The sequence below is a fragment of the Polistes canadensis genome, unplaced genomic scaffold (genome assembly GCF_001313835.1).
Source record: "Polistes canadensis isolate GaletaPanama2010 unplaced genomic scaffold, ASM131383v1 scaffold_102, whole genome shotgun sequence".
NCBI lineage: Eukaryota > Metazoa > Arthropoda > Insecta > Hymenoptera > Vespidae > Polistes > Polistes canadensis.
Window position 1 is genome coordinate 93,511 of NW_014569649.1, and position 13,270 is coordinate 106,780.

At 32.1% G+C, this 13,270-nt stretch overlaps 1 protein-coding gene across 1 annotated transcript; it reads right to left on the minus strand.

Moving 5' to 3' along the window:
- Positions 1-467: 467 nt before the first annotated feature.
- Positions 468-3,120, minus strand: LOC106787495 (myrosinase 1-like). Its single transcript, XM_014749879.1, has 7 exons — positions 3,045-3,120; positions 2,545-2,663; positions 2,290-2,423; positions 1,476-2,155; positions 1,251-1,401; positions 792-1,033; positions 468-655 (listed from the first exon to the last, which is right to left on the minus strand). The coding sequence occupies exons 1-7, from the start codon at positions 3,095-3,097 to the stop codon at positions 505-507; spliced, it is 1,530 nt and encodes a 509-aa protein (XP_014605365.1). The 5' UTR covers positions 3,098-3,120; the 3' UTR covers positions 468-504.
- Positions 3,121-13,270: the final 10,150 nt, after the last annotated feature.

Genomic DNA, 13,270 nt, shown 5'->3' on the forward strand with positions numbered 1-13,270 from the left:
TTTTATTAAAATTTTATTCGTTTTTGTTTTATATGATTTTGGATTGTATTGATGATAACTTATTGCTTTGTTTTATTTTATGTTACAGATATGACGACGGATTTTCTACCTATTCAAAGATGTGGAATGAATTCTTCGATGGATCATCGATGGATCATCGATGGATCTTCGATAGATCTTCTTCAATACTTGCTGCAAAGTAGGAGTGTTTTGGAGCCATCATAGAACTTCTTACGGAGTGAGTAAAAAAATTTAAAGTCCCTCCAGTGCTCAATCATGTCGAGGATGAAAGGTCATAATCGGCACGAGTTACTGGTTGTAATTGTTCCAATAAATTAGTGACGAGCACATGAGTAATTCCTTTCTAGGAGTTACTCATGATAATTATATATTCTATTGTTTATTTTATTATTTTAGGATAGATTTTCTTGTTTTTTTCGATTCACTTTAAACATTAAATTCGATTCTATGGTTATTTTAAAATATACTCTCGTTTATTAAGATTTATAGTTCAGCTATGGAATTTACATTTTCATGGGAGGGTATTTTCAAACTTCTGTATTTTATTACTTTTTGCCACCAATGAGCAGACTTTTTCAACGTTCTTTTCCTTTCTGGATCGGTGAAATTTACATAAACGATTCCAAATGGTTCACTGCAAAATAGTATAACTTTAATCAATCTTTTAAATTACTAATTAGCTGTATTAGTTGTGTTATTTTTAAATCACTTCGTAATAATTAATTTAATACAAACAGTTGAATTATTACAATTTAAAGATTTTAATTTACCCATATCCACGTTCCCATTCGAGACTATCTAGGAAAGACCATATAAGATAACCCTTAATATTAACTTTATCGCGATGTATACAAATAAGCATCTCTTTTAAATATTTTTTAAAATAAGTCACTCTATGATCATCGTCAGGTGTATTTGGACCGGAGACACCATTTTCTGCAATATACATGAGTGGATAGTTATACTCCGCTGCTATTTTTCTTAGAATTATACCAAATCCTTCTGGAATAATCTAAATATAAATAACATATTGTTCAATTATTCACAAAGAATATTTTAGGTTCTCAATATGAATATTATTTTTAAATTAAAGAAAATCCTATTATTTGTATTGTCATTAGAAGCATAAGATGTATGGGGCTTATAGAAGTACGTGCATTTTTCTATAAAATATAATTATTTCAAAATTGAAACTATTATAAATTTTATTAGATTAGATATAAATTTACCTTTAGCCATGAAGAAATAGTACCTTCCCAAGTAGGATCTTGGTCTTGTATTAATCCTTGATCGTTAAAAAACGAAGGTTCTAATTCTTCATTTCCTTTTTCGACTCTTACAGAGGTATAATGGTTTACTGCAATAAAATCGGACGTACCCCTAAAAGAATGACACAATTATCAAAATCAATGAAAATATAGATATTTGACTAACATTGAATATTAATTAGTTACCGAATAAAATTTATCCAATGAGCGTCAAGCTCGGGTAATCGAGATCGTGGATATCCCTGTTGTTGACTCTTTATAGCAATCATTTTCTTCATTATATCAGGATAATCGCCTTTTTCAGAATATATAGGATGAAGTATCCAACCAACAGCGAATTGAAATGCTATTTCTGCAGATTCTGAATCATTTTCGTGTTTTGCATAAAAATTCCTTGAATGAGCGTTGATACCCAGTGAACCATTGTAGGTGTTTTTAAATTCATTCTGATACATTCGATAAACACTAGCATGAGCCTTCAACATGTTATCCGCACAAATATATTCTCCAATCCCATGTAAAGACAATTTAGCGGGTGCGTGAATTCCCATAGCATAAATATGAATACAGTTGTCCGATGGTTCGTTCAGCGTTATGAATTTTTTTACTTTTGGAGCGTATTCTTTGAAAGCAACTCTAGCATAGTCTACGAACCAATCAATTACGAGCGGATTCAACCATCCTCCAGCATCTTCTAATACTTGAGGAAGATCCCAGTGATAGAGTGTTACGATAGGTTCGATATCGTTAGCCAGCAACTCATCAATAAGGTTATGGTAATATGTAATACCATCCTTACTAACCTTGTTAGAGAAACCATTTGGCAATATTCGTGGCCAGCTTAACGAGAAACGATAGGCGTCAGCCTGTAAAGTATAATATCAATATTAAAAAATCAAGAAAAAATACAATAATTATATTCTGGAGATTTCGACAAAAGTTATTTATAATGTTCATTATTCAATTATATGTAACAATAAATTTATAATAATATACTTACCCCAACTTGTTTCAATAAAGATACATCTTCTCTAAATTTATGATACGAATCACAGGCGACATCACCGGTCTCATTATTAAGCATATGACCATTTCCATCATGAGAGAATCGATCCCAAATACTTTCTCCTTTGTCTATGTTTTTGTATGGCAAAAAAGGGATAGAAAATACGAAAGAGAAAAACGAAGAAAGACGAGTTGGAAAAGTTTCGAAGATGTAGTCGGAGACTGACAGATTTGAATTTAAAAGACCTACCGCTAACGTTCCAAGCTCCTTCGATTTGATATGCTGCTGTCGCAGCACCCAAGAGAAAGTTCGGTGGGAACCTCAGGTATTCCTCATTCTCCTCCGACAAGTTGTTCCCCTGTGTGGATCTAAAAGAAAAAAGGGAGAGAGAGAGAGACAGAAAGAGAGCGTGAGAGTGAGAAAGTTGTTCGAACTAGAAAGTATTTTATCGCGCATCGATCGTACTGAAATTTCAATAAAATCTGATTTTTCAAGGAGTTTAATTTGCGATGCGGTCTTTTCTTTTTCTGTTAGATCTTTCCCAAATCTAATTAATATTAAATAGTTTGAGAGTAAAGTGCAAGCTAGTTTTAATAAGATAGTCAGATTTTCATTTTAAACGAGATTGTAGATTATTATGATTTTTTTTCGATTTGTGTTTCTTTACATTTGGCAACGACATAATTGTCAAATATTTTGGTAATATTGAGTTTTTTTTTTTATATATATAAGATAATAAAAATACTTACGTGATAAAAACAAAAATAATAATAATAATTTGACTCAAAGTGATGAGCTGCATGTCTGCTGTTTGACTGATCTAATATCCGCAGCGTCTTTAATGTACGATAAATGAACTCTATTCATAGGGGTTATCGAATTAATTTGATATCACAAGCTACGTATATCCTTATCGGTTTAAAAAAAAGGTATAGCATTGTATATATTTCATTCATATTCATGTATAAACAAATACTAGTAAATGATCTTTAACGTACCCAGATAAACTTAAATCTTTTAACGAGGACATCTGATTTGTGTAATCATTTGAAATTAATATCATTGCTCTTAAGTTTTGTTTTTAATGATGGGACAATATATAGAAATGATTAAAATATAGAACATTTTCTCAGACACTTTAATCTTTCTCTCACTCTTTCTCTTTCTTTTTCTCTGTTTCGTTTATCATGCCCGGTAGTTGACTCTCTAGAGAAAAGAGAAAAGGTTGAAAACAAATTAAGATTCTTTATCAGAGGCAGAGTAGGAGATGGAACGTAGTCTCTCGGTTGTTCGGGATACTGTCGCCATGCACATATTGCACTACCATTCCTGTTGAGTCTTTTATCGCGCCTTGCATTTTGTTCTACCATCACCCATTTACCTTCATCCTTTTCCTTCTTCCTTCTTCTCTACCTTCTCCTTCTACTCATTCTCCTTATGAGAAATTAAAAGCGAAAAAGGACGCTGACGGGGAAGAGTAATGTGTTCAGTTTCTAAAAGGACTTGCCTGCCACATTGAAAGATTTTCTGGCTCCTCTCTTCCTATCTCTTTCTTCTCTTTCTCTTTCTTTCCCAGGGGAAAAATCTTCTCGCCTGTGGGAAATACGTATCCTGACAGGTAATCTGCGCGAAACATTCGGTTCAGAGGTTATATAACCCACGGATAGAGAAATACGTAGACAAGCGGGAATTTCGTTTCTACGTTTGTACAAGCGGAACGTATGTATCTCTATCACTTTCTCTCTTCCTTTTTTTCATTCGTATTCTTTCATCCTAAACATACCATACGGCTTCTTTGTTTTCCCATACAACGTCCTACCTACATCTCGTATAGCGATACACTAGACGACCTGGCTTAAGGGTGATTTCTAAGAAAGTAGATCAAAGTATATTCCGTCTGTGCTACTAGACGCTATATAACGATACGTGCAATTTCATACTTATCGATCACTGTTATATCTATTTTCTCGCATGTTTTATCCTACTTCCCCAACGAAAAATAATGTTTTATCGAACATACTCATATATATATATAGACATGAACAATTTATTAGACTATATTTTTATAACATATTGTAAACATCAGTAGATTATATTTTTAGATTAAATAGATATACATAGAACTTTTGTTACAAAGATTTTACAAAATAAACTTATCTAAACAGGTTATTTTTAAATAAGCAATTATAATCATAAAATTACAGCTTATAAATCTCGAGCGAGACTTTTATTTAATTTTATTTGAAAGTATGGAAGAATTAAGAACTGTCATTGAAATTGAATTTATATGTTTAATTGAGTTTCAAAAGATTCAATTAATATAACTGTCTTGAAAAATCTAAAAATGAATGGTACAGGATATCTGATCTGTATGAATTAACCTTTCAGTAATTACTGTTGACAGTAGATTTTCTAAAGATCGAGAAAGAATTGGATTCAATTGAATCTTAAACGTTATGCATTTCTCATGACTTTATCTTTTTGATAATCAAGTTTATACATTTTTTTTTATCTCGTCTGAATCATCAGAGTACTAGACTCAAGTAGACAGGACCTCGCATCAAACGCTCATCACAAATCTAAAACGTCAGATATAGTTATTCTAAACATTTATTATACTTTTAGAAGATTTTCGTTACTGTGTTATAAGTTTCAACCATTTGCTCATTTTATCCTAGCTTGAAATAAATATTTATCGAATCGATCTGTCAAATAAAATCGATTAAAAAAACAAGATTACGGGTTAAAGGAATATTTTGCTACAATTGATGCAATATCACAGATTCTTTGAGTTAAAAACAAACGCTAAAGTCTTATGTATAATTACGACTGTCAAAGGAAAGATAAAGGAAAGTCATAGGAGATGGTAAATACGTCGTCTGCATTTTGAGTATCGTCAGAGACACAGCAGTAAGGTTTTGAGAAAGTTTAATCCACCTGTCTGTCTTTCTATCTTCATTTCTCTTCATCTACGTATCTCTTAGAAGAAGCAAGGGGAATCTCGCACGACGCGACGTAAGATTTAGATTCATTAAGCTGGTTCTTCTCATTTCTCTCCTACTTTCTCCTTTTCTCTCTTTCACACTCTCTTCGTTGGCTTCTTCGCTCGTTTACCCCCTTATCTTAACCTAACAGACTATTGTTTGCATAGTGCTAACCCCTACGAAATATTGCATCAATAAAATCGTCACAAATAAGTTTACGGTGGCATAAAATTGCTATTGTAGTTTGTGTTCTTTTCAAACGAGTATTTTTTTGTTCAAATAAATCGACCATAGTTATATTGGGAAAGAGAAAAAGTCTAAAGTTACTAACGAAGTTTATTTGATCGATTAATTTATGAAATATTCGTTTTAAAAGTTTTCTAGATGATCCTTCGAAAAGAAAAAATATGGCAAAATGGTTTATTAAACCGTTTGTAAATTATATATCAGCAATAGGATGGGAATATACTTATTATTGTTAAACCATAATTACTCTCTAACTGATCATAAATACGATTATACAAATTTCCATATTCTACACTCTATAAACGTATATTGACTAATGATTAGCGATTTCATATGAATTCCAACAAATCCAATCGCGCAGAACATTTTATTGCTGGTATTATTCAAGCACGATGGAATTACGATTCGATTTTGCCAATTGGCGTTTTATGTTTAATATAGTAGGGCTATCGAGTTATTAACATGATCTGTGGACAAATTAATTAAACATATGGTTGAATGTTAACGATCAATTGATAATATTGGAAAAAAAGTTCCAATTTTTCTAGTAAAAATAGAAAGGCATGTTTGCTGTTTTAAATGCACAACGCATACTATATAAATTGAAATGAAAAAGAAATCGAAGAGCAAGTTGTTGCAGATGACGAAATTGTAAATAAACGAAGACGAATAAAAAATAAAAAGAGAGGAAGAGGGAGAGAAGGATAGAAAAGGGGTCGTACTGTACAATAAACCATTCTTCGGGAAGCAAAACACGACGGTCGGCGCCGGCACGACCGAAGCCTAACGTGCTGCTTCATTATGCGGTGCGACGTGGCAAAGTGCCAAGGCCTTTGATATAGAGGGTGGTCACGTCGTACCGCCAACACCACCAGCACCACTACCACCACCACCACTATCGCCAGAAGCATCACTACCACTATTACAACTACCGTGTTCTAGCCTTCGTTCATCCATCGACTCACCCTTCCGTCTTTCTACTATAGCGTGATCAAAGAGTATGTATATGTATATGTATATGCGTTGAGTGAGTGAGAGAAAGAGAGAAAAAGAGAGAGAGAGATGTAGTTTTTGTCCACACGTTGCTGATACTCATGAGACTTTCTTCGAAAGATAGAAGTGTGGATATGGGTGGAGACACTCACGGGAGTAATTACAAGATCCCTACGTGCGGTACAATCGACTTCTCAGATTAAAGGGTCAAAACGTCTGCTGCAAGAGCGAACGTCTTTTTGGTCAAACTTGACGGAAATTTTGTTTTTCCTCTTCTTCTTTTTTGTTTTGCTTTCGAAGATCAGTTCGTTACTTACTTTAGCTTTGGTTTTATTTGTTTGGGCCACAAAATCGCAGACGCAGAAAACAAACTCAACGCAACTTGTTGCTGAACTTACAGTACGGTGAAGTGAAAAGTCTCGAGTGTTAGTCTTACCCTTGTCTATATTGAGTCTTTTTCCAGCTGATAATTTCACGTCGGAATTTAATTAATTTTAGTTGACCTTACGATGAATTTTATTAAGTTCGAAGACTGTAAAATGTTAGCTCTTGCTAATCATACTTAGAATTACTTTGTTCAGTCGCATGGAATTGCATAAATATTTTCACTTGATTTTATTCCTAGATCGATACATTCAATTAGTATCATAAAATAAAATTTACCCTTCCTATATAAGCTAACTAGCTTTAGATAGAGTATATTGTATGGATTTATAATTTAGTATGTTTCCATAGGATGCGTGTGTGTGAGTGATAAAAAAATAAGAGAATGTGCCGATTGAGATCTTTTTGTGACGACAAAAAATCTTTGCATGTAAAAGTAAAGCAATTGGTTCCGCGTTGTTTTTTTGTTCATTTAAAAATGAACATTTGGTAAAAAATATTTCAATAATCGAGGAAACGTGTTTTGCTGTAAATTTTGTTCAATCGTTTTTAATTAAATTTCTATTATTGTATATATTACATTTTTGATTTTAAGCACGTTCGTAATGATCTATTATAGTTGTTAATTATAATGCATTGTTTCGTAAACCAATCGAATATGTAAAAAATTAATATGAGAACTAATAGTTTCATGACCAATCAGGAAATAGATACAACAGACAGGAAAATTGATCATTTTCAGACAGTTCGTTCATCAACGATGATGTAGAACGAACGTGCTCGGAAATATATTTTCATTTGACTGGTTTTTTTTAGTTAGTGTTCATTATTTTTCCGTCGATTTAACGAACCTTCGTGCGGATTACAAATTAATGAACGTCAATTAAATTGAACTTTAAATTCCATGTAGATAGATCCTGTTAATGAAACACTCACGTTTTATCGATGAAACATAAATACTAATTTCCTAGTAGTTTGTTATTAATCCTATTCAAATATCGCAATAGGGATGTAGGAAACTCCGTTTAACCAAAACTCTCCGTTAGGATTAGAAATCATTAGAATAATCCTCACGGTCTTGGGGGATTTATTAAGTACCGGAAAAACGTTATCAAATGGAACACCGAAAGGTGTTTAACGTCCATCCGCAGTATACGATAATTACTGTGCAATATGTAGCATATGTACATGGGATCGATAATTTCCTATTTTGCGAATATTAATCGCCATTCCTTTTCCATTTATCCGATTGTAAATGTTAATATTTATGAGGTATGTCGATATCGAATATCACGTAACACATTTTAATGTTTTATGCTTTTCATACTGAAAGGGGTTTGCTTAGATATAAACAATTTATTCGAATAAAATTCTCGTTATATTTCTATCATTTTCTTTTATCAATTCAACGTAACATTTTTTCAACGAGCATTAAAACGCATTGAAAAAGAACCAGAATACGATATATCGTTGTTTTTTTTTTTTTTTTCTTTTCTTTTTATGTCGAGTAGCATGTAGGAAATTTTACAAAATAAATGATAAAAAAAAGTTGACATTGGATAACGAAGTTAGCTAACGTTTCCTGGGTGGCACAGAACAGAAAGAAGATTGGCAAGCGTCCCTTTCGTCGACGTTCCGCGTTTTTACAAAAAAAGAAAAAAAATAAAAAAGGGGAAACGTTCGGAGACACGCAAAAAGCGAACGCTCGGTAAGAATGGAGAGAAAAAAAGAGAAAAGAAGGTATAAAAACGTGGATAGAAAAGAGTTGGCCTGGAGAAAGGGGAAAAGCCTTCCGTTGCTTCGAACTTTACGACAATTGGCAACGTCTCGTAGAAAAGTCGACCGTTTATTTGGAGGCTTTTATTTTTGCAAGAAAGAAAAATTGTGTGAGAGAGAGAGAAAAAATAAAGAAGGGGTGAGTTAACAGTGGTAGATCGAGTTACCCGGGGCGCTTAAGGATGCAACGCTCATAACAAATGGCGGTTCGTCTTACGGTGAGCTACCGAGTACTTATTTTGCATCCTGACGGATAACTTCAGACGAGACAACTATAGCTACGTTGTCTCCTTTTGCATACGATGTTAAAGTAGTACTCGTACAATTAATGTCAGCCAACATCATTGTCATCGTCTTTCTTCTTCGAGAATTGGTTTACGGACCTACTTTTTGTCCTCTGAAATTTACATTTAAATATTACATTATCCAAAAATTAGATTTAAAAAAATTAAATTTTACAGCAATATGTCACATCGTTCTAAGCAAAGTGTTGGCACGTTTAATGATGTCTTTTTACTTTTTAAAACGCTGATATTTTCCAATTTTCGACATTTTATATTCGTAAATTGTGCAAATTACATAAAGTATGTTGAAAATAGTAATTGATATCTTATTATATTTGAGTGCTTGCGTATATAAAATTTTATTTATTTATTTACATTTACCATGCATACTTTACGTAGTTTTATAATTTTATAATAAAATAAAATGAGTAGGAGTAAGATGTGCACTCCGAAAATTAATGTATAAAAATAATATTTATATAAATAGTATTTCCAATGTATGTTCTTTTTTTATAATATATCAATAATATTTTTCCTCCTAACATTTTTCACGTTAATTATGATATTTTTAATTTCATCGACACAGTTTCAGTAAATATTTCGATGCTGAATATATCTCTTGATTAGATAGAAAGTAATTTAATATATTTTACATGAATTTATTTAATTATTATATGAGATATTCTCTCTCTCTCTCTTATTTTTAGTATTGATCGTATTTGTAATTAAACATTCATTTTCTTAACAGGATATTATTAGCGAATCAAGAGATGAGATTAAGATGAATTATTTATTTAAGTTCGTATTGAAAGTAATATCAGATCAATTCAAGAATCGTCTAGTTTAATGTGAACTAATGGCAGAAACGTGAGATGCTATCGGAAATGCACGAGGGATATCCTTCAGTCGACAGTTTCTCTCTAAAGATTGACTGCAACTATATATATATATATCGAATGTATTGCAATTATAGATGCATTAGAGTAGTCGCTTACTCAAGTAAATATAAATTTGATGAATTCTGACGATTATTTAACATATGTTTAAATAATTAAAATTTGCACTTTTTGATAATTAGGTAAAAAATCTTTTTTAAGGGGAATAAAATCAATGAAGTTTCTTGTGGGTTTTTTTTTCTATACTTGATTTTATTCGTCGAATGTGCATGAGTAGCAGCGATAGTGATGATGAAAGCATGAATGAAAGGTTCAACATTGTCCGACGTTTATGATTTATGATCGACATGTGGCCGACGATACTACAGCCCTTTTCTTCTCTTTCACGTGGAAAACACGTAGATCCACTTTTCACTCTAACCGACTCTCTACCTCCATCATCGTGCAATGACCTTTCAAAACGCGTCAAAGGGATTTTAGATTGAAGAAAATAGCAACTGTCTTTCTCTTTTTTTGTTGTTTCTGTTAGGAAATTGAGTGCGACTTGCCTGATTTTTATTTCTTATGATAAAGTGAAAAACCTCTCTCTCTCTATATATATATTTCGTTATCTTCGTAAAAAGCATCGATAAGATAGCAACAAAGAACGACCCCAAGAGAGCAAGATTTCCGTGCTTGAAAATTGCGAAACTCTGGCGAATTTTGTATTCCTATCGATATGTTCTTTTATATATTCACGATTTTAAAAATGATAGTACATCGCATTATATAATAGTTTATGATCAGATCTACCTTATCTTTTACTTTGTCAAACGTTTTTATATATTTATCTATCGAATAGGTGGTTGAATATTCCTCCTGTGTAGTATTCATGACAATTATTTTTTCGTTTTCCTGTCTGATGCTTATATTAAATCGACCTTGTTTTAAAAATACGTTATGTAAAAATGTGGAATATATCAAATGGTCAAAGTGCGTGATGCATCAAATTTCAACCGATAACACCAAGCCGTGGAAGTGAAATATTCTTGAAAAATTTATTTTTATCTTGACGTATATATACAAAATATTGCATGATGCAATATTATTGTGAAATTGCATTTAAAAGTTGTTCTAAGCTACATCTTTAATATAACAAGAAAAATCTTTTTACGGAAATATGTAAATATACATATTTCCGTAAAAAAATAAATAGTAAATAATAAGGTTTTTTTATTATTTAGACACAAAATAGAATTAATCAGCAGATCTATATAATTTTCTTACAGATTTTCGATCGATAATATTCGATCGGGAGAAAATTCATTTTTGATTTTAATAAATATACAAATCAAACAATTTCGAAATAATTTAAAAGAATTCTTTTCTCATATCATAAGCTGATCTCCAGCTGATATTCCATGATGTTGAAATCGTCGGTATAACGGGAACTTTTATCACAAGCGTCGCGTCGTGAAAATCAAGAAAACTTTTCAAGTAGCCGACCGTAAAAGTAGCGACAGTAAGAGAGAGAAAAAAAGAGGCAAGAGATACTAGGAAATAAGAAAGAGATAAGATGGTCAAAGTTGAGTTCAATACGATTCCTTTGACCTTTTTGCTGCTCGCTATCGTCACTTTGGCTTCTGCATTCATCCTTCGGTATATTAAAGCGACTCTTGGCTCAGATTTTTGATACAGATCCAAGAATACTAAAATTTAATGTTTCGTGCATACTGCTACGCGATTCTAAAGCCGCTGTCTGTCTATAAAATTTCTAATGCAGAGCTGTGACGTTTGATACCGTCAATCTCTAAATGTCATCATTATTGACCTATTGTTTTCTGTAGAAGAAAATTCTCTTCAGGATCCGAAAAAAATATACTTTAAATAAATTTCAAGAAAACACATTAGAGATTCGTTACGTCGAAAAAGTATATCGAAAAAAATAAGTATTAAAACTTATATATCTATATTTTCTTTCCATTCATAATATCTAATATCATAAATGATTTTTAGAATCTTTTCTTTCATTTTCTTTCGAGGAAAGTAATCCTCGAAAAGATTTCCTTGAAAATATATGATACATATACAATAAGATCTTTCTTATGAATATCCTTTGCAAAGTTCATGTAATCGAAATGAAATGCAATGTCGTATGAACTTGCTTTTATTAAAACGAACAAATCTTTGTATCTGATCCTTGAAGTCATGTTTCAATATGTTCCTTATGGAAAAGCAAATATTGCACATTCTTCGAAATTTAAACGATGAGATTTATACTTTTTTTTCTTTAATAACGATTTTCCAAAAAGCTCATTTTTATATTAAACGTTTCGAATTGTTTTATAAAAGAAGTGGGTTTATTTAAAATAATGGTTAATGTTACTCTCTTTAAGGTAGAATAAATGCATTTACTAATTGTAAGATATCTAACGTTACGTGCAATTTTCGAAAATGACTTTATTGCGTTCTAAAGATTAGTTCTAGTTCGATGATTACTTCAAAGGTTTCTCTACAAATAGGTCAAGTACGAGCACGATAGCTTGCGTTCTGATGAAATAACAATCACTTTAGCATTGTTTTTCCGACATGATTGGATTTATCTTTTCAATGATATCCATCATGTGCAACGTTTCTCCAATTTTGTTAGAAAACCTCCCACTTCTTCAGTAATCCAAATAATTTGATCGATAAGTACAGTTACTTATTTCATTAAGAAAAAAAAATGATATCTAACTTTTCTATAACTATTATTTGTAAACGATATAGATATATAGATAGTGATAAAATGAATGGAAAGTTAAGAGTACAATAAGAATTGTCTACAATCTAAAGTAGATTACATCTTAAACTTAAAGCTAAACTTTTAGAGCTTAAGTATGCTTCTTTTTCACAACTTCTTAACTTGTCTCGACGCTCATGACGTTTCGTGTTTTCTTCCAAGTTTAGATCTTATCTGAATCTGCAGTTTCGTTTTGTAATTTATTCGTTTCCACTTTCATCGAAGCACTCTTCTTCGACGATAAATTAGCTAGTGGATCGTAAAACGTAAGTTTCTAACATGCTTTCGAGCTTTGTTAAAGTGTACAATGTCGCGGTGTAGAAATGCGCATGGTTTCGAGGTCGCGACAAAACTTGCTAGAAAATGTATGTAAATAAGGTTTACATATTCAGATAATGCGCGAAGTACACAGTCCCGCGGTGAACAGCCGGCAGAGCCTGAGCCGAATCGTAATTATGCAAAGAACTCGCGAGAGCGTAAAGCTCGTCTCTGTGTGCAGCCGAAAACACGAAGATAGATTTATATTCGAAGAATTGCTAGTGAGCTACTGAAATGTTTAAGTTATTCGTCGAGGTGACGCGAAGCTAGGCGATATTCGAGTTAACTGATCGATTCGAAGTTCGGTCGTTAATCTTCTTTAAAATCCTTTGC